Source organism: Balaenoptera borealis (genome assembly GCF_965194805.1).
Source record: "Balaenoptera borealis genome assembly, chromosome: 4".
Lineage (NCBI taxonomy): Eukaryota > Metazoa > Chordata > Mammalia > Artiodactyla > Balaenopteridae > Balaenoptera > Balaenoptera borealis.
The window spans coordinates 30,065,193-30,090,406 of record NC_138861.1 but is presented as its reverse complement, the minus strand read 5'-3'; the positions used below and the strand labels follow the sequence as shown (position 1 = coordinate 30,090,406).

General features: G+C 35.8%; 1 protein-coding gene across 6 annotated transcripts in view; it reads right to left on the bottom strand.

Moving 5' to 3' along the window:
- Positions 1–25,214, bottom strand: part of BANK1 (B cell scaffold protein with ankyrin repeats 1) — a 485,507-nt gene that overhangs the window by 321,578 nt on the left and 138,715 nt on the right. For 4 of the 6 annotated variants that reach the window (XM_082390989.1, XM_082390990.1, XM_082390991.1 and 1 more), the window contains exon 1: positions 27–25,214. This exon is cut by the window's right edge and continues 14,482 nt beyond it. The exons of the other annotated variants lie outside the window; for them this stretch is intronic. In XM_082390989.1, the coding sequence (XP_082247115.1) occupies positions 27–261 (235 nt within the window). In that variant the 5' untranslated portion in view covers positions 262–25,214. The remainder of the gene's footprint in view (positions 1–26) is intronic. 6 annotated transcript variants of the gene reach the window in all.

The window sequence follows — 25,214 nt, the reverse complement described above, 5'->3', positions numbered from 1 at the left end:
TCAGGGCGTTTTTAGAGCTAGGTTACCTGTTCCTGTAGCCCTTCTTGTGCCATTCAAGGGCTTCCACGATGCTCCCACTTCCAGGAACAGGGATACCAGAAGTAGACACTTGCTGGAAAAGGGGACTAAGAGATACAGACATACAGATATGGATGTATCAGTAAAGGTATAAAGATGTAGATGTAGATACATAGTTGGGTTTTTTTTTGTTTGTTTGGAGGGTTTTTTTGGTTGGTTTACTGTTTGTTTCTGATATTGCATTTTGCCCAGAAATTTTAAGCTAGAGCCATAAATTATAAAATGATTTTTAAATCCTATGTAAAATTTATTTCCTACTCCTGCTCCAAGTCAGAACCGGGCCTAGTAAAAAAAAAAAATAATAAGTTATGGATCTAAATAGGTCCTTTGTTTGTTTGCTTGTTTGCTTTAAAGACTGTGAAATACTCAAGAGTTTCCCCCAGAGCCTTAAAATAAATGTCCCTTCTTCTCTCAAGGATCTCTAAATTAGTAATTTACGTTCTGAAGTTAAAAATATTTTTGAAGATCAATTTGAAGTTTTGGTAATCGTTCATGCCTAAATGTCCCTCTCCCTCTTTTTTAGAAAAGAAACCTAGGAGGGAGGCTTGCGAGCAATTATTTATCTCACAAAGTCTTTTTTATAAAATCAACTATCAAAGTATCAAAATGTTAAACTTTTTTTTCACATAACTGTACTTTTTTACATTTTATACCATAATGAAGTAAACTTGGAGAAGTGTCAGCAAATTTTGAAAACTATTATAGGTATCTTTATCCGCTTTCCAATTGTTCCTTTAACCTCATTATTAACTTTAAGTTGATTTCCTGTATTTGAAACAATGGAGCAAAAGATTTTAGCTAATTTATGAAATAATATCATATTGACCTGTTTACTGTCTTCTACAAATGCCTGTTTACCAACAGACCGCAGTACAATAAGGTAAAGACAGAGAGGGTTTGGATTGCAGGGTGCATATAAACTCTTGGTCAATAGTTCCAGGAATTCAGTTCTCAGGAAAGCATAAGTCTCCTTAAACCAATCCATTGGGGAGACAATGCCCTAAGTGATGTATCTTCTTCACAAAAGATACTTTGACAAAGATTTTGAGGAGAAAGTGATACACACATTCCAGCTCCTGCTCCCCTGTTACGCTCCACATCTTCAAAGGCATCCCAGTTTGTTCTACGGAAATACACAATGCTTATTCCCTCCCTGCACACAAGGATTTGCAAAGAAGGATAGTCTTTAGATAGCAAACTGTATCTGTCACATGTCTGAAGAACCCCCGACTGGAAGTCAGAAGGCTGCGGATGCCATCTTGACTCTCCACCTCGCTATCTGGACAAGCGGGGCAATTCTCAATATTTCTGAGCCTTGCATAATCTCAGCTAAATGAGGAAATTGGAATAATTATATTCGAGTCTCTGCCAGCTATACAATTTTATGACGCCATCTCCTCTAATACACATAGAAGACTTACAGTACATAGGATAATTAAGTACGTTTTCAGATGCTCACTTCCACAATTTATATCCATATGATCCTGGTAAATGGAAAAATGAAAACAAAAATGTGTTTAAAATTATGGGCTGTTTTTTAAAACTACTTCATTGGTTAAGACTTTGTGCTAGAAAATCTTTAAAAATCTTCTACTAAAGTTCAAAAATTATTCTAGGTTTGTTTTTGTTTCAGGTACGGAATGAGAACATAGCTCTTGTTCAAAAGGTATGAGGTAACAGCTTAGCCCCTTTACTTATTCGTTCACTCTTGTTTTATTAATGTTGCTGTTAACAGCTACTCTGTTTTAAGTATTCTATGTGCCAAGCATTATGTAAGCGTTTCACAGTGTTCATGTCAGTTGGTTCTCAAAACAATGTAGCTTTAACTATATTTTACAAATGAGGAATCTGGGTTTTAAAAGTTTTAAGTGACAGAGCTGGAATTCAATCCCAGATCTGACCCTATAGCCTTCCCTCTTAGTTACAAGCCTTCTCTTCCTTTTAAGGTCACATAAAGTTATTGCTAAAAATTACATGGACATCATAGGCAAGGTTATACATATACATATCAAAAAATTGCTTTTGTTTTCCTACTCACTTTCCCACAGAGCAAAAATCTCATAGAAATGAACATCTATCTCCTTAAAAATAGGCATGAACCGTACTCATAATTCATTACAATATTGGCACTATTGGTTGAGACTATGTAGACATTGTTTTCACAAAGAAAAGAAAATGTGTGGAGATCACACACACAGAGGCCGTGACCTAAGTCTTACATGTATTCTAACTTTGCCTATGCATTTACGAAAAGATATTTTAGAAATGTTTTCACTCATTTTGGTCTTGTTTCTTAGTGTCAAACACATCTTTAGTCACAGTTGACTTTATTTTCCCCCTACTTTCTCCCCTAAGGAAATGATACTGTCTGAAATGCTGGGTTATCTCTTGGTTCACACTTGTTCTCAGGGAAGAGGCACTTAGTAATTCTCACACTGAGATGCTTTTTCAGGCAGAATGCTACCAGCAGCGTGTAATCGCAGGTTTCTGATTTTTCCTCTGTTACAGAATGACAAAAAATGCTAGCCACAGTTGGTTTCTAGTTTCTCAATATATCAAACTCTTGGATCCATTGATTTTCTTCCCTTGCATTCTTTTTCTCTAGCAGCATATTGACAGCCTCAGTATTATTGCTCTACTCGGTAGAAATTACAAGGGTCTCACGCTGATGCTATGTTCCAATAACTGGATATCTGATAATAACAATAACAGCTGTTTTGGCTGTTGCCCTGTTGCAATTGCCGTGGCTGATTTCTCGTGCCCTTGCAGACTGGATGCTTTTGCTAATTCTGCTGGTTTCATTTCTACTTTTAGATTCTGGATCCCTTTAAAGAACAAAACGGGTTCTTTCCTAATGCAGCAAACTATTGTAAAAGTGAAAGAGTGAAAGAGTACTTTGCTTCTTCATGGCTATTTATTATTGGAGAATTTTCCTCTTGAAGGACATGTCCATATCTTTAGACACTGAATTATATTATTCTTATAGAGTGTTATTATACGTCTTATTTTCTAGTTCAAAACTAGACCAAATACTAGGAAGGTATGAAGGAATTTCCTAGCAATAATACTTTCTTTGTTGTTGTTACTGGGAGGCTTTCTTCATTTTCTTATCCTTCCTCACATTTAACCGACTTCTTTCATACTAATCTAATTGTGTGATGGGCCCCCTAAAGATGTCCACATATTAATCCCCAGAACCTGTGTATTTATTACCTTACATTCCATGGAAGGTGGAATTAAGTTAAGGATACTGAGATGGGAACAGTAGCCTGGATTACCCAGGTGAGCCAATGTAATTACAAGAGCACTTATAAGATGGAGGCAGGAAAGTCAGAGAAGAGACAGGATGAGGAAGCAGAGATTGGAGTAATGTGCTTTGAATAATGTGAGGAAGGGGCCACAAGCCAAGGAATGTACGTCTCCTCTAGAAGCTGGAAAAGGCAAGGAAATAGATTCCCCTACAGAACCTCCAAAAGGAACCAGCTCTGCTGACGCCTGTCTTTTAGCCCAGTGAGACTGAATTTGAACTTCTGACCTCCCAAACTGTAGGATAATAAATTAGTGTTGTTTTAAGCTACTAAGTTTGTGGTAATTTGTTAGAGTAGCAAAAGAAAACTGACACCAACCTACGGTGATAAATTGAGTGTTTGGAGATATTCATTAATAAGGAATTTTACATTCTTCTAAATGAACATATATTAAAGAATATTCAATTCCCTTTAGCATTAATTTACTAAGTCCCTATGGAGTAATATTTCACTGTTAATTGGTGGATGTGGTAGCTCTTTGATATGCCTTCCTTCAGGGCTGTTTGCATCATGTGCTTGTTTCTTTTCTTGGTTGAGTAGATGTGCTGAATCTTCACTTTTCTGTTCAATTGAGGATGACTTGTGGAACTAACCAAGTTGTTTTCTGCTTATACCTTGGCTGATACCACCACACCCACCCCCGCCCATCCTCACCCCTGCCTGTGCTAACAAGTGAAAGTGAGTTTGCTGGAATGGAGCTTGATTACTATATCTGAGTTTTAAGAAACAATACTATAAAATGTTTAAAAGTAAAAAATTCTAAAATTCTCTATTTCTCTTTTTGGTTGTTTTGGCTTTCTTTGAGAACTCTGATAATTTGCTTCTGTGTTTACCCTATAATTATTGATTAGATAAGGTTTTCAGTCCCACTCCGTACCCTACTTATGTTTTCCTTAGCACCTAACTCACCACAGGTCTCTCAATAGCTGAACCTGTTAGCTTCAATCTACAGGATTGATAAAAGGAGATATTGTTCTTCACATTTTCATTATTCATTTATTTATTCATTTATTAAGTCATTCAAAGAGATTTTTGTAAGTGCTTACCATATCCAAGATACAGTGCTGGACACTGGACATACAGTGATGAAAAGATACAGCCCTTGCTTTCAAAAAGTCTGCCTTCTAGATACTGTGCTTCTAGATATTGTGTGGAGAGTTGTATCGGATAAAGTAATACTAAATGGTTCTATAGTAATTGAAAAATACCTTTGGACAATTGGATGGGTCAAGGATATTCTTGTAAGTAATGTGATTATTGGGGCAGTTTCTGTTATAAATAAATCATAGTAAAGAAACATTGAATTTGGGAGTTTGGAACTAGAAGACAACAACAGGAGGTGGTTTGGAAGCAAATTTCAACAGGGAAAGAAGCAAAGATAATGTTTCAGCCAATGGTGTAACTAGCTATTAGTGTGCTTAGGGCAGGTTCTAAGAATTGTGCCCCCTGACACCGTCCAAAAATTAGAAGAGCATATAGAAGGTATTTCCCACATCTACCACACAATTTCAGAGGGCAGTGAATAGCCTGTTAACAGTTTAGAAGAGAAGATAATGCAGACATTTATTTGAGGGAAGTGAAGTAAGTTTCCTGCTAAAGTCCCTATCATCTTGGATTATGATGTGAAAAGTAAGTCATTGCAATCAATGTCTGAAACACTCATTCAGAGAAGAAAAAGCAGTTAACATAACTGACTCTACAAAGAGCTAAAAAGGGATATCAGAATAGAAAATGGCATTTTATGGTGAGAATTCTCACCAAAATATTGAGTTTTCATTTTCCAAAAGCAAATAACAGAAATGTTGGTGCCATGAAACCAATACCAAGAGAATTGTAGATCTTCTGAGAGTTCATTTTGCTCCTTTCCTGTGGCTAGTGCATTCCCCACCTCCCGAGAGACCAGCTGTGTGTTCCCAATTCATCTTTTTAAGAGGACAGCCATGGAGGACTTCTGCCCTCATGAGTCATCTGAGATTTCAGGACAGAGGGCTCTCAATGTCACAGGCTCTACATTCTCTTGCTAGACCTCAAGTAGAGTTCATGGATCCCAAGCCTTTGAGAATAGCTATGGGAAATCTCAGGCCATCCTTATTGGGATCAATGGAAAATATTTCTTCATTAAGATCTCCTGGAATCCAAAACATCATGTATGCTTTTGAAGGAAAGAGAAGACATTATTAAGGGGTGATTTCTTTGTGACTCTAGGTCAAATATACATAGGAGAGGGATGTTGAAAACTATATTGAGAAAAGATAGATAAGAGTTTAAGTCACGGGTATAGCTACCTCCCTGGAGGCTGCTTGAATAGCCACAGAAACAGAGGAAGTTAGGGGTATGATAAATTTGTCTAATGGCTAGAGATGTGAATGGGAGAGCACTCTGAAAAATTTTGCTGAGGGATCTAAGAAATATATTTAGTCTTGTGCCACTGCAAATATTTTGCATAAGTTTTCTTACATTTGTTTCCTACTGAAAAAAAAAAATCTGCCTTTTATTTTGGAAATTACTGAAAGTAATATTGAAAGTAACTCAAATAGAAGAAAATAAATTTAAAAATTTAAGATTAAAAATAAAAGTTATTTTTCACTCTATAAATACATACTGAGCATCTTCTATGTGTATAATATTCTAATAATGATATATAAATGATGGACATTTCATATGCTAAAGTATATAATTCATAAAATTATCCTATTAGTATAATAATTAAGTTAACAAAAATTCAACTTAAAAATAAAAGAATTTTGTTTTATAGGCACAGTGAATACTTGTCATGAAATAGCACTAAGGAATTTGAAAAATAAAGTGAATATTCAAAACAATTATAATGGATTATTATCCAGTCAGTCAGCAACTATATATTGAGTACCTACTATATGTCATAATTTCTATTCTTAGAGTGTGTTCCATAAGACAAATAATAGAAATTATAATAAAGTATAGAGTATTCCAACATTATAATAGAGAAAATATAATATTATTATAGAGCAGGCACTGGGTTATTTGGGATATTTAGAAGATTAGGGCATGCATAGGAAGGTTAGCTTAGCATTATAGTGAGGAAAACTCTCCCTGAGGATCAATTATCCCCATGCCTGACCAATTTAAAATAATTACATATAATCTCAAAGGTAAGCTCAGTTCAGGAAAAGGCAAGTGCTCCTTGGTGCAATGAAACTATTTTCACAAGTGAATTCCAACCTACACCAAAACAAACAAACAATTATAACAGATCAGTAAAGCTACTGTACTATAGAGCTAAATATGTCACTTTTTTTCTAAATCTACTGTAACTTTTTCATTATTATGATACCTTTAGCAAGTGGTAATTTTTTTTCAGTCTTCTCTTGAAACTGAATAAAGTGGACAGGTACCAACAGGGTTGATAGTTTCCCCTTTTATACCTTTCGTACTTAGTAAAATGGGATCTGATTTCAGTGACTAACTGGTAGAATGCAATTTATCTTGCTACCAACTTCTTTTTTCATCAAAAATACTGCCTTAAAGAAGAAAGAGTGAAGTTACATATGAGGTAAGCGAGTTATTTTTTTTTCACCCTTTGCAGAAGTACATATTACACAAGGGTATGGTGGTTCCCTCCCACACAAGAAAACCACTGAGAATGGTCTAGTAGGAGTCTCTTAGGATGCTTTCTATTCCCTGGAGGAGGCCTAGCTACCTAATTCCTATTCAGACACAAGGGGAGAAGAGATCCACTCTCCGACATGTGTCCCACTGCACTAGAAATCACAGTACAGATCAGTGGAAGACTTGTGGCCACTTCGTGACCCTGAAATAGGCTCATTAGTGAACTCACCTACGGTACAGATTAACCCTGATTTAACCATTACATCTGTTTGTCAGAAGCTAAAGGGGATTCCCTCCTTGGGCTTAAGAGTGGATTCACCACCATGTAAAATGACAGTGATCTCGAAAGGGTGACACTAGGTATTGGGAAAAATGGCTAAGGGCAAACCTGTGCCACTTAGACCCTGGTTCCCTTTTTTTAAAAAAATTATTTATTTATTTTTAATTGTGCTAAAATACCCATGACATGAAATTTACCATTTTACCCATTTTTTGGGTCTTTTTTTCCCTTTTTTAAAAAAAACTGAGGTATAGTTGATTTATAATATTATATGTTTCAGGTTTTCAACCTAGTGATTCCCAATTTTTAAAGGTTATACTCCATTTATAGTTATTATAAAATATTGGCCCTATTTCCTGTGCTGTACAATGTATCCTTACAGCTTATTTATTTTATACATAGTAGCTTGTACCACTTAATCATTTTACCCATCTTTAAATGTACACTTCAGTGGCAATAAACATACTCACATTGTTGTGCAGTCAAAAAAAAAAAAAAAGAAAAGAGTGGATTTGCCTATAAACCTGATTATAGGATCTGACAGAATGGACTACACCTTCCTGTGACATCCTATCCCCCGTGCTTATTCTAATTTTTACCATAACAACACTCATATAGCTTATTCTTACTGATTTTAATATAGCCTTCCTATAATAAAATGTAAGCCCCTCAAAGGATCTTATTCATTTTTCTATCCCCAGGACTATCATAGTTCTAAGCATAGAATAGGTGACTGATAATGTAAAAATTCATGTGTTTGCTGAATTAATTACTGTGAGAACTATTAGAAACACATAGTTGAACAAGAAGAGCCCCAGGTCTCAAAGAGCTTACAGCCTAATGAAGAAGGCAGATATGTAAACTAATGATAATTTAATTCACATAGAAGTAAACCCTAAATAAAGGTGCAAACAAATTGTTTAAGCCTGAAATGGAAGAGGTGATTAAATATCATTAGGGAGACTTCTGAGCAAAGTAAGTTTTGGAGTTTGGCGCAGTAAGATTGGGGTTTATTTCCACAGGCAGCTTATTTCCACAGAGATGAGAGGGGTACAATGAGGGAGAAGCTGTGAGTTATTTCTAAACTTTGGACTTTTATTATTTAAACAGCTTCACTGCTGGTAGCACGGTTTAAGGTTTTATCAGAAGTCATGTATTAGCCTGAACTCTTTTGTATGCACATGATAGAATCCCAGCCCAAATCAGGTTATGTAAAATGGGACATTTTAACAGATCATGTGACCAAACTGTGGGAGGAGGAGTGGTGTACCTGGGCCTTGTGGAAAACTGAAATAAGGGACTGTTCTCTCTCCCTCTACTTCTTTTCTCTTATTCTAGAATAGCTGCCTCGAAATGTTGAAAACCTGCCCAGCTGAGGCAAAATGAGTAGGATTGAGAGTTGCTCTCTGGTATCAAGTTTAGAAAATCATGAGGCACAAATGTTCACAGCAGCATTATCCATAAGAGTCAAAAAGTGGAAACAACCCAAATGTCCATCAACTGATGAATGGATTAGAAAAATGTGGTATAACATACAATGGAATATTACCCTGCAATATAAAGAATGAAGTACTGATACCTACTATAACAGGGAATCATTATGTCAAGTTGAAGAACCCACTCGCCAAAGACCACATGCTGTTATCATTCTATTTATACGGAATGTCCAGAATAGGCAAGTCCTTAGGGACAAAAAGTAGATTAGTGATTGCCAAGGGGTAGGGCTTAGGGGCAGATGGAGAGTGAATGCTGAGTCCAGGGTTTTTTTTCAGGGTGATGTAAATTATTCTAAAATTAGATATTGGAAGTGATTGTGGGACTCTGTGAGTATACTAATAATGACTGGATTATACTCTTTAAAAGGGTGAATTTTATGGTATGTGAATTATATCTCAATAAAACTATTATAAAAAATTCATAAAGAAGGGCTTTAATTTAATTAAATTAATTCAAGACCTAAATTAATTCCAGAGCTAATCTTTGCAGTTAGGGAGGGAGGTATGGAACATGCTGATTCATCTTGCTGAGGTCAGGTGCTTGTCTTTGAGACCATCCACAATAGTTGGAGGAGGAGTTAGGATATGTTAAAAGAGGGTCACACAAATTCAGAGCACATGGTTGGATCAGAGAAAACCATTTCCCAGGAGAAGGTAGACATTAGTCCCAGAAGGAGGAAAGAAGGGATGTGGGTAGATTAAAAAATAAATGTCTACTATAAAAGATCAGCTTGAAAAACCCAGTGACTTTAGCAGTTGGCCCAGTTACTGCATGCTGTAGCATACATACACTTCTTAATTCTATGGCACTCACCTCTCAACTCCTGGGAGTATGGGCTAAGGCCAACTCACAACTGTGTTCTCTCCAGGAATTGTCCTTGGCAAAAAGAAGTTGCCTTGCTCAAGGTTACTCATCTTGCCTACAAGACAACCTGTATCCAGGAGTACAATAGCTCCATTGGAAGTTCAGTGTGGAAGTGCAAGGGCTAGACTCCTTACCCAAGTGGGAAAACTTTGAAGGGTCATCTAGCATGAGAACTCCCCAAAGTATGGCCTGAGGTCTCTGTTGCAACTGCTTCTTTGTTCAGCTTCTTCTTTTGCCCAGTCGTACTTCCCTTCCCACTTGCATGTATTGTTCCTAAGACTATTTCTCAACAAACCTCCTGCATGTAAATATCAGAATGTATTCCCCAGAGAACCTGTGACAGTTGGTACCAGGAATGGCCCTAGGAAGTAGACCTAAAAGTAAAATTTGGAGCTGGATCTCACTCCAGGCCTGAGGACATCATCACTGGCACCGAGAGCTCCTGGCATGTGGTTTCAGTGTAATTGCTCATTTTTTTTTTTCAGTGGTGAACTGGGATGGGATGCCAGTGGAAAGGATGAATTGATGAGTACAATACCTCAGGCACATGAGAGGTTCAGGAAAAATAGTAATGATAAGGACTATGAAATCGGATAGCTGTAGAAAGAGCCATTGGTGCATTGAAAGAAGAAAACAAAGGCTGAGGGTGATTAATCACCAATATAAAACAAATTGTGAAAGACAGAGGGCCTCCTAGGCAGCATATAAAGAATAAAGAGATTCTCATCTCCTGTACCTGAAGGTCAAAGAAGGCTTAGGATCAGGGCCAACACTTAAATTTTATGAGTAGCAGAACTCCAGAGAAGTTTGAATTCTCAATCCCAACAAGTCTGCTATGCCAAGATCAGGGCTCTAATTGGGAATGAATGGACCCTGAAACTTGAGATGATGATATCTGAGTCTCTGGGTTGATGCACCTAGAAAATTTTAACCTCTGGATTCCTCTGAACTCTCTGTGCTCAGAGAAGTACACCACTTCTCAGGATAAAGGCCAGCACTTCCTCCTTGCTTGACAATAATACACAAGCTTGTGCCTTAGAAGGTAAGATGCCTTCTCATGTTTCATCTCCACTCCTCTCTTGGCCACCATATTAATAAGCAGGGTCTAGCTACAACATAACCAGGTAAAGGAAGAGGTGGGCCCCCTAAAGGAAGAAAGGGTCTATAAGTCAAAGGAGTTGGAAGACCTAGCCAACATATACCAGCAAGATTCAGGACTGGATCCTAAAGGAGATGAATGAAGTCAAGTGAAACATAAAGCTGGATAATGGAGGGTGTTTCAATATGGGTTCATCTTCTTGTGATATAGTATTTAACATTCTGGAAAGCCTCGGGAGATGGAGATGGTGCTACTACACTGCTTAGTTGGAACTTTGAAGCTTGGAAAAATTGATGGCTCTTATTACATGAAGTAGAACTGCTATGGCAAATGGTAGAACAAGAGGCTTAAAAGTTCAGATAGGCTTGCTAGAGAGAATATATTACAGCAGACAGAAACTCAAGAGCGGACTATGTTTTATAGAGAGGCCCAGGGGACACTCTGTTTATCAGAGTGATAAAGAATGCGTTACTGAGGGGGGAACCAGAATTGTTAAGAAGCTTAGTAGCAGTTGTCCTCCAAAGGCCTGGGCTTTTACATAAGGAGGATCCCAGGAAGTAAAGGGGATGATAAAATCCCAAAATAGGGGCTTCCCTGGTGGCTCAGTGGTTGAGAATCTGCCTGCCAATGCAGGGGACACGGGTTTGAGCCCTGGTCTGGGAAGATCTCACATGCCGCGAAGCAACTAGGCCCGTGAGCCACAACTACTGAGCCTGCGCGTCTGGAGCCTGTGCTCCGCAACAAGAGAGGCCACAATAGTGAAAGGCCCACGCACCGCGATGAAGAGTGGCCCCCGCTTGCCACAACTAGAGAAAGCCCTCGCACAGAAACAAAGACCCAACACAGCCAAAAATAAATAAATAAATAAATAAATAATTTTTAAAAAAATCCCCAAATAATCAATCCAATATTTTAACCACCAGAAACAAAATGGACACAATAAATGTAATTAGCAGCAAAACTGGCATGACAAATGGGGGAGCCTGACCTTCAGAGACCTATGGAGATGACTAATAGCACATAGAGCTCCTGGGACGAAAAAACTTGGCAGCCAACAAAGATACTGTTCAATCTATAGATTGCTCAAACTATATTGAAGAAAAATAGCTTTCAGACCTGAGCCATTTCACAGATTTGGAAACCACTGAATGAAAGAGATACCTAGAAGGAAGAACCCTGTATCATCAAATCAAGTTTTCATGGTAATGATTCCCCTAGTCCTTGTCCAAATTATCCTATAGCCATTTACGTAGGTATTGTGTGCTGGAGAAATTCTTGAGTGTTCTACTGAACTCACAGGCAATGCAGACCACCACTGATTTAAACATTACATGTGTTCATCAGAAGCTAAATGGGATTTCTTCCTTGGATATGAGAGTAGATTTTCCCCTAAATCTCAGAGGATGGGGAACTGAAAATATTTGCCCAGGTGGATTTCAGAATTGCTATGAACGAATGACTGCTATGCTGTACACACACCACCACCACCCTTGAATAGAAGTACTAATTTAAATTAACCTGCTCCTATCTCATGATTGTATGTTTGCATTGGGGTTGGGGTGGGTGGAGGGAGCCGATAATTTTTAGTTTACAGTGCTCTGTAATCAAGGTAAGGAACTTAAAAAGTTATCTGAGGGATGTCACACCAGGAGCCTCAGCCATACTTGGACTCAGTTTAGTTGATGATATTCTGAACATTAAGCCTAAGTTTCAAGCCTATGTCTGAGGCTGTCATGGAATGACATTGCGGATCTTAGGAAGGGCTGAATATATTTTTCATGTTAGGGGAATATGAATCATCAGAGGCCAGAGGGACACCTATGGTAGCTGTTATATTGGTGGCCCACTAATGCACCAGCCCTCCTGGTATACATGCCCTCATTTAGTTCTTTTCAACATTGACTCAGGGGTTGGCCATTTAACTATCTTTGACCAATGGAACATTAACAAACTAAATACAAGCAGAGGCTTAATAAAGGCTTGCATATTGGGGTTTGTACTGTAATGCTCTCCCTTAGAACCCTGAGCTACTACTTAAAGAGATCCAGCTACCCTGATAGATAGACCATGTGATAAAGAGAAATATCCAGCCAATCCCTAGTTATTCCATCCATCACAGCTAAGGAGTGAGACATGAGTAAAGAAGCCATTCTGGATATTCAAGCAACAGTAGTCACCATTTGGAACAGAAGAACCACCCACCTAAGCCCAGCTCAGATTGCAGAATAGTGAGAAATAACAAATTTTAAGCCACTAAGATTTGAGGTTGTTTGTTTATGCAGCAATAAATAATTCAAACACTTTTATAAAGATCTGTGGATAGTGCAGGCACAGAAAATAACATAGTTGGTTATTGACAGACTGGAGTCATTTAAGCATAGTACTTAATTCCCAGTCTAATTTAAAATATAGCATAGGCTTCCAGGGATCTGAGCTATAAAATGAGCAAGTTCCCATGTATAAGAAGATCACAGCCATCATTTATTCAATGTCCTGAGTTAAAATTCCATTAAAAAGATGATAAAATTTGTATTGGCCAAGGAATTGGGATAAAAGAGGAGGAGTTAAACTGAATAAATAGGGTAAATATGATTATAGATAACAAGAAAATAGAATCATAGAAAAAGAAATAATTCACTTTCATATTCCAATTATTTAACCCACATAAGCATATACAATCATTAAAAAGTTAAAACATTTGATTTCCGGTAGAAACAATAAGAAATGAAAGTTTATACTATAAACTAAAGCAGTTGATGTTTTCAGACATTGAGGGTAGGGACTATGGTTGTGTTTCCATTTCTGTGGCCTTAGCACCTCCTGTAGTATCTAAAATAAAGTAGATATTCAATAAATATTTGTTGAATTAATAATTGAACATTGAGAAAGAGGCCCTGTTGGGCTTTCTGATGTGTGCTTGGGCAGAGAACTGGCCCCACCACCAAAAATCATCCTCATTACCACCTCACTACTACTTCAGTCAATAAAAGAGAGCTGAGAGAGATAGAGAACATAGCTGTTTTTCCTCCCCTTACTTTTTCCCATGGGGTGCATCTCCTACCAGAAATTAAGTGAAAACCCTGATCATTTTCATCCTCTACTAGGTCAAGGCAAATGTCTATCTCACCTCTGAAATTTGGCTCACCATTCAACCTGCAGAGGAACTTATGCTGCTAAGCTGTGCTGTAGATAAAGAGGCATCAGAATGACAGCAGCCACTATGGAGAGCAGTATGGAGGTTCCTTAAAAAACTAAAAATAGAACTTCCATACGAGCCAGCAATCCCACTACTGGACATATACCCTGAGAAAACCATAATTCAAAAAGACACATGCACCCCAATATTCATTGCAGCACTATTTACAATAGCCAGGTCATGGAAGCAACCTAAATGTCCATTGACAGATGCATGGATAAAGAAGATGTGGTATATATATGTATATATATATATATATACACACACACACATATACACACACACAATGGAATATTATTCAGCCATAAAAAGGAACAAAATTGGGTCATTTGTAGAGATGTAGATGGACCTAGACACTGTCATACAGAGTGAAGTAAGGCAGAAAGAGAAAGACAAATGTGGTATATTAATGCGTATATGTGGAATCTAGAAAAATAGCACAGATGAACCAGTTTGAAAGGCAGAAATAGAGACACAGTTGTAGAGAACAAACATATGGAAACCAAAGGGGGAAAGGGGGAGGGGAGGGGAGGGGATGAATTGGGAGATTGGGATTGACATATATACACAAATATGTATGAAATAGATAGCTAATGAGAACCTGCTGTATAGCACAGGGAACTCTACTTCACTTTGCTGTACCGTAGATACGAACACAACATTGTAAAACAACTATACCCCAATAAAAATAATTAATTAATTAATTAATTAATTAAAAAAAAAAAGAATGATGGCAGAGTGGAGAAGAGGTGGCAGGAAAGCATCCTGAACTCCCTATGTTTTTCATACAAATGTATCTAAAATTTTGCAGAAGTTGGGTGGTCACCATAGACCTGGGTAACACTGAACCATCTTTCCAGTATTCCTCAGGAGAGATGCCCATGAAATGATAGACCCCAGTAATAAAAGTCTATGGGGTGGACCATCTGTGGCAGGAGCTAAGGGTGGGGGCCTGTGGAAGAATTCAAGCCAGAGCCAAATTTCCCTCATCAGGGAACAGTTTCCTTCAACCTCTAGAGAAATCTTCAGGTGAAAAACTTCTTAACTTAAAGTCATAAATACAACGACTAACCTGGAAAATGTGTAATAAAAATAATGAAATGCTTCCCCTATGTTTTCAGATATTTTGAAATCTCTGAATATCCTGTGTATATCTACATTGCTCCATATCCACTGCTATCCCGTGAGCACAAGCCTGGATTATTACGAAAGGCTTGTAACTGATCTTGCTGCTTCCATCCTGTCCTTTACAATTAATTCTCTACACATTAGCTAAACATAACCAATCCTGTTTCTCTTTTACTAAGCAAGCAAACAAATGAAAAACCACCAACGGCTTCCTATTATAGAGAAAGTAAAAGGTCCATAGACCTTCCAGGCTTTCAAGGACCTCTGAGATTTGAGTCCTGCCCATCACCAAAATGTAATCTTTCAACACTCTCTGTTTCCCTTTTAACACTCCGGCTACACTATCCTCCTTTCTATGCCTCAAACATGTCAAGCCTGTTATTCCTACGCTCTACACTGAAGTCTTTGCAAGCCTTCATTTTCTCATCAATTAAATTTCAACTCAAATGTCACTACAGAAGTTTCTTTTTTTCCATTATATTGTTGTTCCCACCCCTGTCACTCTCTGTAGTACCTCATGGGAAGTCTAATTGAACTGGTACCTTAATCGGACCCAATGGCACAGAAATACGTTATGAAATAAATTTTAAAATATATAACCGTAAGGCAAGATGAAGTTCAGGTTATGCTAATAAGGTAGACCTTTAAGTGCTAAAATACCACCTACCTCCAACCTGAAATGGTATATAGGTGAGCCTGCAGTTCTACAATCCTTAAACCTATTCCCTTAGGGCCTCCAGAGCTCTTCAAACATCGGCACACCTCTTAGTAACAGGAGGAACATGAAGGAGAAACATTCACTCACTACTTCATTTCATTTTTTTATGGCAACAATCAGTTATTTGTCTATCAATCTATTTACCTATGAATATGATTATTGTCTGTCTCCCATATCAAAGCATTAGCTCTATGAAGGCAGAGATTTTTTCTTTTTTTTTCAATCACTCCCTACCCAGTGCATAGAACTGCATCTAGCACAAATGTAGACTGATGAATTAATATATTAAAATTTGGGTTCAGAGAGAAAAACGAGGTTTTATTCTAAAACACACAGTAGCCCAGAAGTCCAGAATAAATCCATGGGTATCTTGAGCAAAGTGTCAGATAATAATTAAATGCCCTTGATTTTGCTTCCTTCAGATAACTCCTGAGGAAGAGTGATAAAGCAGGCAGTACAGAATCAGGCATTCTCCGTCCACTGACTAGCACAGTGTTCAATAGTAACAATCCCACCATCATTTCCAAAACCTCAGATCATCACACCATTAATCCCTAAAACTACTTTAATATTTAATTTGGACCCTCAGAATACCTTTTTTTTATTCTAGTGGAAATGTTAGATGAAAGTTGGCTCTTGCTTATTGAGAAAATTCATCCATATTTCCAATGTTTGCAAATGTTTTCCTAACTTGCTAGCAAGTTACTTGCTTTGAGACATGTTTCACTAGAAGTTTTGAAATGCAATAGTTTGTGTAGCTTAAATGGCATTGGATTGACAATTAAGAGATCTGGGAGGGATTTTTATTTTGCTATTTATAATAAGTTTGGTATTGGCCTTTGGAATCATTTTACTTTAGCCTGAATTTCACCTTCTGCAAAATGAGATGCTTGGACCAGGAGTTTTCTATGCTTCCTTTATGTTCTTAAAGAGTGAAATGTAGGTCAGACATCCAATTTGAAATTGATGATGAAAAGTTAACAGTTTCCCCTTCTCCAGTTAGATATCAACCAATGCATCAAAGAAAGTAAGAAACAGGCAAAGCCCAGCTTCAAATAAATTATGTGTCAGCAAAACCCAAAACCACAAATAAGCTGTGGAGAAAAAAGTAGAGGTAGGGTATTTACAGCAGTTGGTCACCAAAAAAACCATAAGATGATATTTTTATGGTAAAAAGAGCACACTGAATATAAACTACTCTTGTTTGCAACTGTTGGGCATAGGAGAAAAGGTTGGCAAGAAAATTTTCCCTGACATGAATATGTCATATATTTGAGAAGCAGAGAACACAGGGTCAAACAAAGAATTAGTTAGAAAGCCCCACTGAGAAGAAACAGTCTGTCCACAGGGTAAATAGGAGAAGGGGCAGATAAGACTTTTGCACTATAAAAAGATCTGCCAAAATATCTCCTGTGTATTGGATTGGGAGAAATAAAGACTACTTTTGTATCATATGTAAAGTAATCATTAATCCAGATCAAATCACAGGTCCCTTCCCAGGTGAAATTCCTCAAATATATGAACAAGAAAAATCACCTCACATAAGGATGCATACATACAAAAATAATGAGTAAAACAGGAGAAAAGGAATAGAAAGCAAGACAGATAATGAAAACTCACCAGAAAAATATTGCCAAGAAACAATGAAAATTGAAACAAAATATCTTGGAATTAATATTCCAGAATCTTAATGTAGTAATCCTCTTGTTAATTAGGAATATAAAACATGGACACAAGACTTCAGAAAAGATATTAAGATATGAGGAAAAGATATAACATAGATTATCTATGTTAAGGAAAGAAGTAAAAGGAAAAACTTAAATCATAATTGAAATAAAAGTAAAACTGGAAGCAATATAAAAAATAAAAGCTGCTGAAAATATGTAAGGTACATAGAGAACAGGAATAAGTAAAACAAACTGAAAAGAATGGAAATGAAGAGTTAAAATACAGAAGGAAAACTTTAGTTAGGAAAGCCAGAAGAAAAATATTCAATATAGGAATAATTAGAGTCCCAAAGTAAATGAACAAATAAATATTTAAAGATTCCATTGAAGAAAAATTTCCAGATATCAAAGAAGTATTGGAACTACATGTTGAAATGGCATACCATATCTGAGAATAATCAAAACTAGATATATTATAGTTGTATACATGTTCCTGCAAATGGCATTATTTTTTCTTTTCTATGGCTGAGTAGTATTCCATTGTGTATATGTGTATATATATATAACATCTTCTTTATCCATTCATCTGTCAATAGACATTTAGGTTGTTTCCATGTCTTGGCTGTTGTGAATAGTGCTGATATGAATATAAGGGTGTGTGTGTCTTTTTGGATTACAGTGTAGTCTGGATATATGCCCAGGAGTGGGATTGCTGGATCATACAGAAGTTCTGTTTTTCGTTTTCTGAGGAACCTCCATACTGTTTTCCACAGTGGCTGCACCAACTTACATTCCCACCAACAGTGTAAAAGTGTTCCCTTTTCTCCACATCCTCTCCAGCATTTGTTATTTGTAGAGTTTTTGATTATGGCCATTCTGATCAGCGTGAGGTGGTACCTCATTGTAGTTGTGATTTGCATTTCTCTAATAATTAGTGATGTTGAACATCTTTTCATGTGCCTATTGGCCATTTGCATTTCTTCTCTGGAGAAATGTCTATTTAGGTCTTCTGCACATTTATCGATTGGGTTGTTTGCTTTTTTGTTGTTGAGTTCTATGAGCTGTTTGTGTATTTTGGAAATTAAGCCCTTGTTGGTCACATCATTTGCAAGTATTTTCTCCCATTCTGTAGGTTGTCTTTTCTTTTTTTTTTTTTTTAATGGTTTCCTTTGCTGTGCAAAAGCTTGTAAGTTTGATTAGGTCTCATTTGTTTATTATCATACTAAGGTCCCATTTGTTTATTATTGTACTAGGTATCATACATAGGTCTCATTTGTTTATTATCATACTAAGTGAAGTAAGCCAGAAAGAAAAGACAAATACCATATGATATCACTTATATGCGGAATCTAAAATGTGACACAAATGAACCTAACTACAAAACAGAAACAGACTCATGGACATAGAGAACAGACTTGTGGTTGCCAAGGGAGAGGGGTTGGAGGAGCAGATGTAAGCTATTATATATGGGATGGATAAACAGCAAGGTCCACTGTATAGCACAGAGAACTACATTCAGTATCCTATGATAAACCATAATGGAAAAGAATATTAAAAAATAATGTATATACATGTATAACTGAATCACTTTGCTGTACAGCAGAAATTAACACATTGTAAATCAACTCTACTTAAATTTAAAAAAACACTAGATATATTGGAATAAAGTTTCTAAACTTCAAAGATAGAAAGTATTCCTTTAAAGTTTAATACATGTAAAAGGGGAGGTGGAAATATCAGGCTGCCTTCACATTTTTCCTCAGCAATATTAAACACAAGAAGACAAGGGTGTTATATATTTAATTTTCACCCAAGAATGTCATACACAGCCAAACTGTCCTTTAATATAAATGCAATAAACAAATATTTTTCAAAATAAAAGCACTCACTTCTGGCAGCCAGATTTTGCCAACAGATCAGAAAAAGTCCACAGGCAAGGAGTAGCACGTTTGTTCTTGGCATGTATGTACATGCAATTATTTCCTAACTTATAGTACCTGGAAGTCAAATAATATCACTTAATGTTGATTTTAAAAATGTAAATATAGTAATACAAAGGTAGCTAAAACCAAAAATAATATAGTAAACTCAATTTGTTAGATTGGGAGAGGGTTAAGAAGGGAGGACATGGAAATGTTATCATTGTTACTAATACAGAAGTAATGCAATCTAAATATGCAGTGTATAAAAGTAATATATAAACTTATAGATACAATAAAAAATCTTTTTTCAGAGGAAACAATGTAAATCACTACAGAGTGAAAGATTTTTAAAAAGCAAAGTTATATAAGCAGAAAGCATAGTATAAAATAATATGCCAAATTAAACTCAAATTTCTCTAAAATATCAATGAAAGTAAGTGGCCTAACTTCTTTAAAGTAAAATATTGTAATACAATGAAAAATAAAATTGTGAGCTATATACAAGAAGCAATGAAAAAAATCTGATTTGGAAAGATTAAAAATAAAATACTGGGCAAAGTACAAAGACAAACAAAATGAAAGTAAGGATCATAACAATGTTGAATTCAAGCCAGAAAACAGTCAATGAGACAGACAGAGAAACAGACAGAGACAGAGAGAGAGAGATGGGGTTGGGAGGTGGCAGGTTAGTAATTTGAAAACAGAGAATACACTTTCTTTTCAAGTGCCATGAAAACACTCATTAAAATTCCTATCTTAGACTGAAAAAGAAGCCTCAACAAATTCCAGAATGTAAATAATGTATTCATTATCTGGGATATAATAAAATTGGAAATTATTAACAAAACCAGAAATCAAAAACAGTCTAGCATCTAGATGTTTTGAAACAATACAACTTTTCTTATCTTGGTTTAAATAAGAAACCCAAAGGGAAATTCCAGAACATTCAGGAAGGTTGTGGGGGAGGTGGAGGGGGTGGTGCAAACCAGAAACCACAACCTGTGGAATACAGCTAAAGTGAAGCTGAGAAGAAGAGGCGCAGTCTTAAAAAAAAATACAAGAAAGAATGCAAATAGATGAAGAGAGCTTTCAAGGTAATGAGTCAGAAAAAGAGCAAGAAAATGAACCTCAAAAAGCAGAAGTGATGAAGTTTAAAATTAAAGTAAAAATTACTGAGGTAGGAATACCACCTCTGGCCATGACATAGTAGCTGAATCAGACTAACCCCCTACACCCCTACTAATTACAACTGCAAATCTAAATAAGTACTTTAAACGCTGTTTTTTGTTTGGTTGGTTGGTTTTGTTTTTTTTCAGGACATTGGAGAATAAGACAATATGTACATGAGGAACCAAATCCTTAGGAGAATAGAATAGTAGGAGAGCAGTAAGCTCTATATTAGATGCCACACACCCTTTTGGGGACTTGCCTTTTTTCACCATACAGTATAGGTACAGAAGAGCAGGAAGTAAGTTAGAGCTTGCAACCATCTCACTGGGCCTGGGAAACAGAATTCAAAGTTCAAGATTATCAAGTTTACTGAGACTGATGGCTAAAATTTCAGAAAAATGAAGTCACAGAAAAACGAATCCAACAGACAGATCACAGATCACAGTTTTTCCTAGATACATTTACAAATTCCTAAACTGAATGCACAGAACTTTATGTTCAGAAACCAAGCAGAAAGTGGCTGCTAAGTGGCAAAACTTCAAGCAGGAATTCTCATGGTCTCCAAGTACTGAGGAGATAAAAATTAGAGTTCTGGGTCTGCAGGAGAAAAGAAGCCATGAGAAACACCTCAGGCTTTACACTGAGAATCCAGAAAAGCTATTTCTTTTAACTAAATGCAGCTTGGAAATAGCCTTAACTAGTTCAAGGTACACTGACCTTACTCAGTTTGACTACTAAAAAAAAAAAAAAAAAAAAACCCTAAATTCTACCCATTGGAAGATAGTGTCAACCAGAACCTCTACAAGTTTTTGTAAGCAATATCCAGTATGTAATAAAGTTTAACAGTCTTATCAAGAAATAGGAACAAATGTCCAAAACCAAGAGAAAACACACACATGCAAGGCAATAGGAAAACATGCTAGGTTAATCTCGTTTTTTGAGTTATAGACTTGGACCTTTAAGTACCTATAATTAATATGTTTAAAAAATTAATCAATAAAAATTTTCCTCAGAATAACTGCATCTCTGTAAAATAAAATAAATAAAATAAAAATCTTAAAGCTGAAAAATGTTAAACCTTAAAGCTCAAAAATTATCTGAAATTAATAATTAAATAGATTTAACTACAGATTAAGGTTTCAGCAAATAGAAAGAAAATAGGTTTATATAAAACTGATTGAAAAATAGACAGAAAAAAGGGGCAGTGGAGACATAGTGATGATAAAACTTCCTAAAAGCCAATGGAGTCCCAGGAAATGACAAAAGAGGAAAGAAAAGATATAATATTTGAGAAGATAATGATGGTTGAGAATTTTCCAAAACAAATGAAAGATATCAAACCACAAATTCAAGAACTTCTATAAAACCAATCATGAAAAACAAAGAAAAAAATTACTCAAAGCCACATCATGGGAAAAATTGCACACACACACACAAAACCTTTACGCTGAACATACCATTTGTCCACAACTCCCAATTTCAGTAATTTATGCTTAGAAAATAGAAGTATCTACAGTATTTTTACACATTTCAATGCATTTTTATACTTCTGGAAAAATCTAAATGCTACAAATAGATGAATATTTATTGACATAGTAAGATGTTTGTGATTGCTAAGGAAAAAGGAAAAAAGCAAACTAGAAAGAGTTTGAAACTATACATGCTATATGATATAATATGAAATTACATATGCAATATGACAAAAAGTGTAATAGAAAAAAAGACACACACCAAAACTTCTAACACTGTTTATGAGACATTCAGAGTTTTCTCTTCTTCTCTGAGTTTCAGTATTTTCCAAATTTTCTGATTTGAACACATATTACTTCAGTAATTAAGGGTAAATGTTATTTTGATTGAATAATTTAAATATAGATTAAGATCCACTCAAAGAAAGAAATGGCACAAATTTTAAACATAAGGGTATTTTTTAAAAAGACAATTTTTCCCTATGAAACATCAGAAGGCTAACTCACTCTCTGATCATATAGAAAAATAAACAAATAAAAAAGGAAATACATGTGAAAAAAAAGTCTTTATTTTGTTTAATATCATTTAGGGCTTCTTCAACAACCCAAAAAGTAATTTACCAACTGCTCCACTATGACTGAAAATAATGAAGGAAACTATTGCTCTTGTAGTTGACTTGAATCTAAGAAATGTCTGAATAACTAATTGAATGCTTCCATTTTCGATTTGATGTTTGGTATTGTAGAGACAGTGTTAAAAGAAGAGCTTACTCATTGGAAATGTCTCAATCAAAATAAGGCTTCCTCTTAATTTTGTAGTGGAAATGCAAGATGTTTACTGTATAACACTTTCTGAAAAGCCTCTGTTCAATAATCTTTCAATAAGTAATTACAATGATTACGGGGAGTGTCTGGAGAAAGCAAGATAAGACCACATTTTGAAAATAATAGTCTACAAGTAGGTTATTACAGTCCAGAATCATGCAGAAGTGAAATAAGCTAGGAAGTCGATCCATCTACTAGGATATTATTTGAGGGTATGATCACAGAATTAAGGTAAGAATTGTACTGTTGAATTGGAGGATAAATTCATAATAAGAAACAGTAAAATTGGCTTAAGACTGAATCACTGGACTATTCATAATGGCACTTTAAGTGCCCACGGATGAAATCAGAGCTAGTACAAGTACTGAATATCTGGACAAAAGACATAAGGAAAAACATAATGGAATCTTCCAATATCTTAGAAAATGACTTAAGAATAAAACACTTTTATGAAGAACATATGTAGACTTCAGGAGAATAGATCTTTACATTTTCTAGAAGGCAAGAGATTATCAATGGAAAGTAATTTTGCAGTTTTTGTCTTCTGATATGTGTAAAATGTCACCAACATTATTTATCATGTTATCTTTTAATAAATACAAATATTTTAATATTCTGCAAGTTTTCATATGTGACATCTAATCCCTTACTGTTGATTTTCCCCCCATAAATTGTTGTATTTCCCAACTATGTGTTTTGCTACCATGGGGTATTTTCAGGAATCTAGTACTTCCTGGTAGGGTGGAAATGACTACAATTTCAACTGGCATCATTTGGCATCCAGAGTCACAGTTTCACTTGTTAAAACTAGACAGTTCTTTTATCTGTGATAACTCTTACTTTCAACCCTCCTTTTTCTCACTAAAACTTTTGCTAGGATTTCTCCAAAAATGTAATTTTTAAGAGCAAACAGATAGTGAGTAAGGGCAAAGGGAGCATCTAAGAAAGGAAACTGGCAGGAAAGAGCCAGAAGCTCAATGGTCAAAACAGAAGCAAAGGTCCAGAATTTGGGCAAACACAGACACAGTACTATGTTCAGAGGAGTAGAGAAAGTCAGAAGCATCCATGTAGTCAATAACTATGAGGACCCAACAGGCAAGGGGGAAGCAAGGGGGAAAGTCGAGTTGTAGACAGATAGGAAGCAGGAATCAAAAAGAACAGTAAACCCATGCTGAGGGCACCAGATATCAGAATGAAGGCACCAAGTCAGGGCAGACAAAGAAACCCATGGTGATAAGACCTCAGTAAAGGTAACGTACTTTCTGTGAGGAGTTAACTACCCAGATTTTACAGATAAAAACAGGTAAGTAGCTACACATGGCTGGAAAAGACAATGAAATGGTAAGGAAAAGAAAATCCTGAAAAAAATGGATGGATTTGGGTTTCACCTCGTTTATCTGCTCCCGGACAGAGGTCAACAAAGAAGAGAGAGGAAGTTAATGCCAGGGCTCATAAGAATCCAGAAATCTAACAGTTTCGAAATGATTAGAATTATATAGACTACATTTGCCTGGGTTTTCTAACATCTTATCAGTTTTTATACATCTTATTTGATATCTAAGCTACCTGAAAATGTTATCTGAAAAGATAACTCTTAGTGAAGACATGAGGAATAGGAAATTTCACTTTCAGCATAATTAGAAGCAATGAAAGTTGAGGAAAAAGTAATTTTTATGGGAGAAACACACCATTTTTTAAATCAAAGGATTTTTAAAATGAAGTATTTCATTACATCTGAACTGAAAAGTTTATTGAAATTGTTACTTTTTCTAATTAAAAAACAGATAAAATATTCTTTACAAAGTAAAGAATATGCAAGTTCATCCAATAATCCTTCTTGGCAATCAAGGTTCTGATGAATCAAATAAAATCTAATTATTTGTTAAACACTGCAGAAAAATAATTTTAAAATTCAACTACTTGCACAGAAAGTTACCAAGTCCTTTGTTTATTAGCAGCTTATTCTCAGTAGTTATTATTCTACTTCTTATTATCAGTCTGGAGAAGAGCATGTAAATACATTAAATCTTCATTAGTGGCAAAATGGATTACCATCTACTTTGGGACCCTTTGTGTTATGAATTATCATAATATACCATGAAATTATGGATAACAGATTATAGAGCCAGAACAATCAAAGACAATTGAAACAGACCTTGAATACAGTGTGTTTAATTTACATGTATGTCAATACTAAGTTTTATTTTAGTATCTGCCAAAGTCAACTAGTTTTATACCTTTGGAGCTAGGGCTTCATCTAGAAGTATGAGTTAACACTTTTAACCAATGACAGTTTAGAGGAAATCTTAGGTTAAGAACATTAAGAAGGAAAACCAAAAGCAATTCTGAACACAATTTCCCCAAACAATTAATGTGTGTTTGTTGTGTTCATTCCCATATTAAAT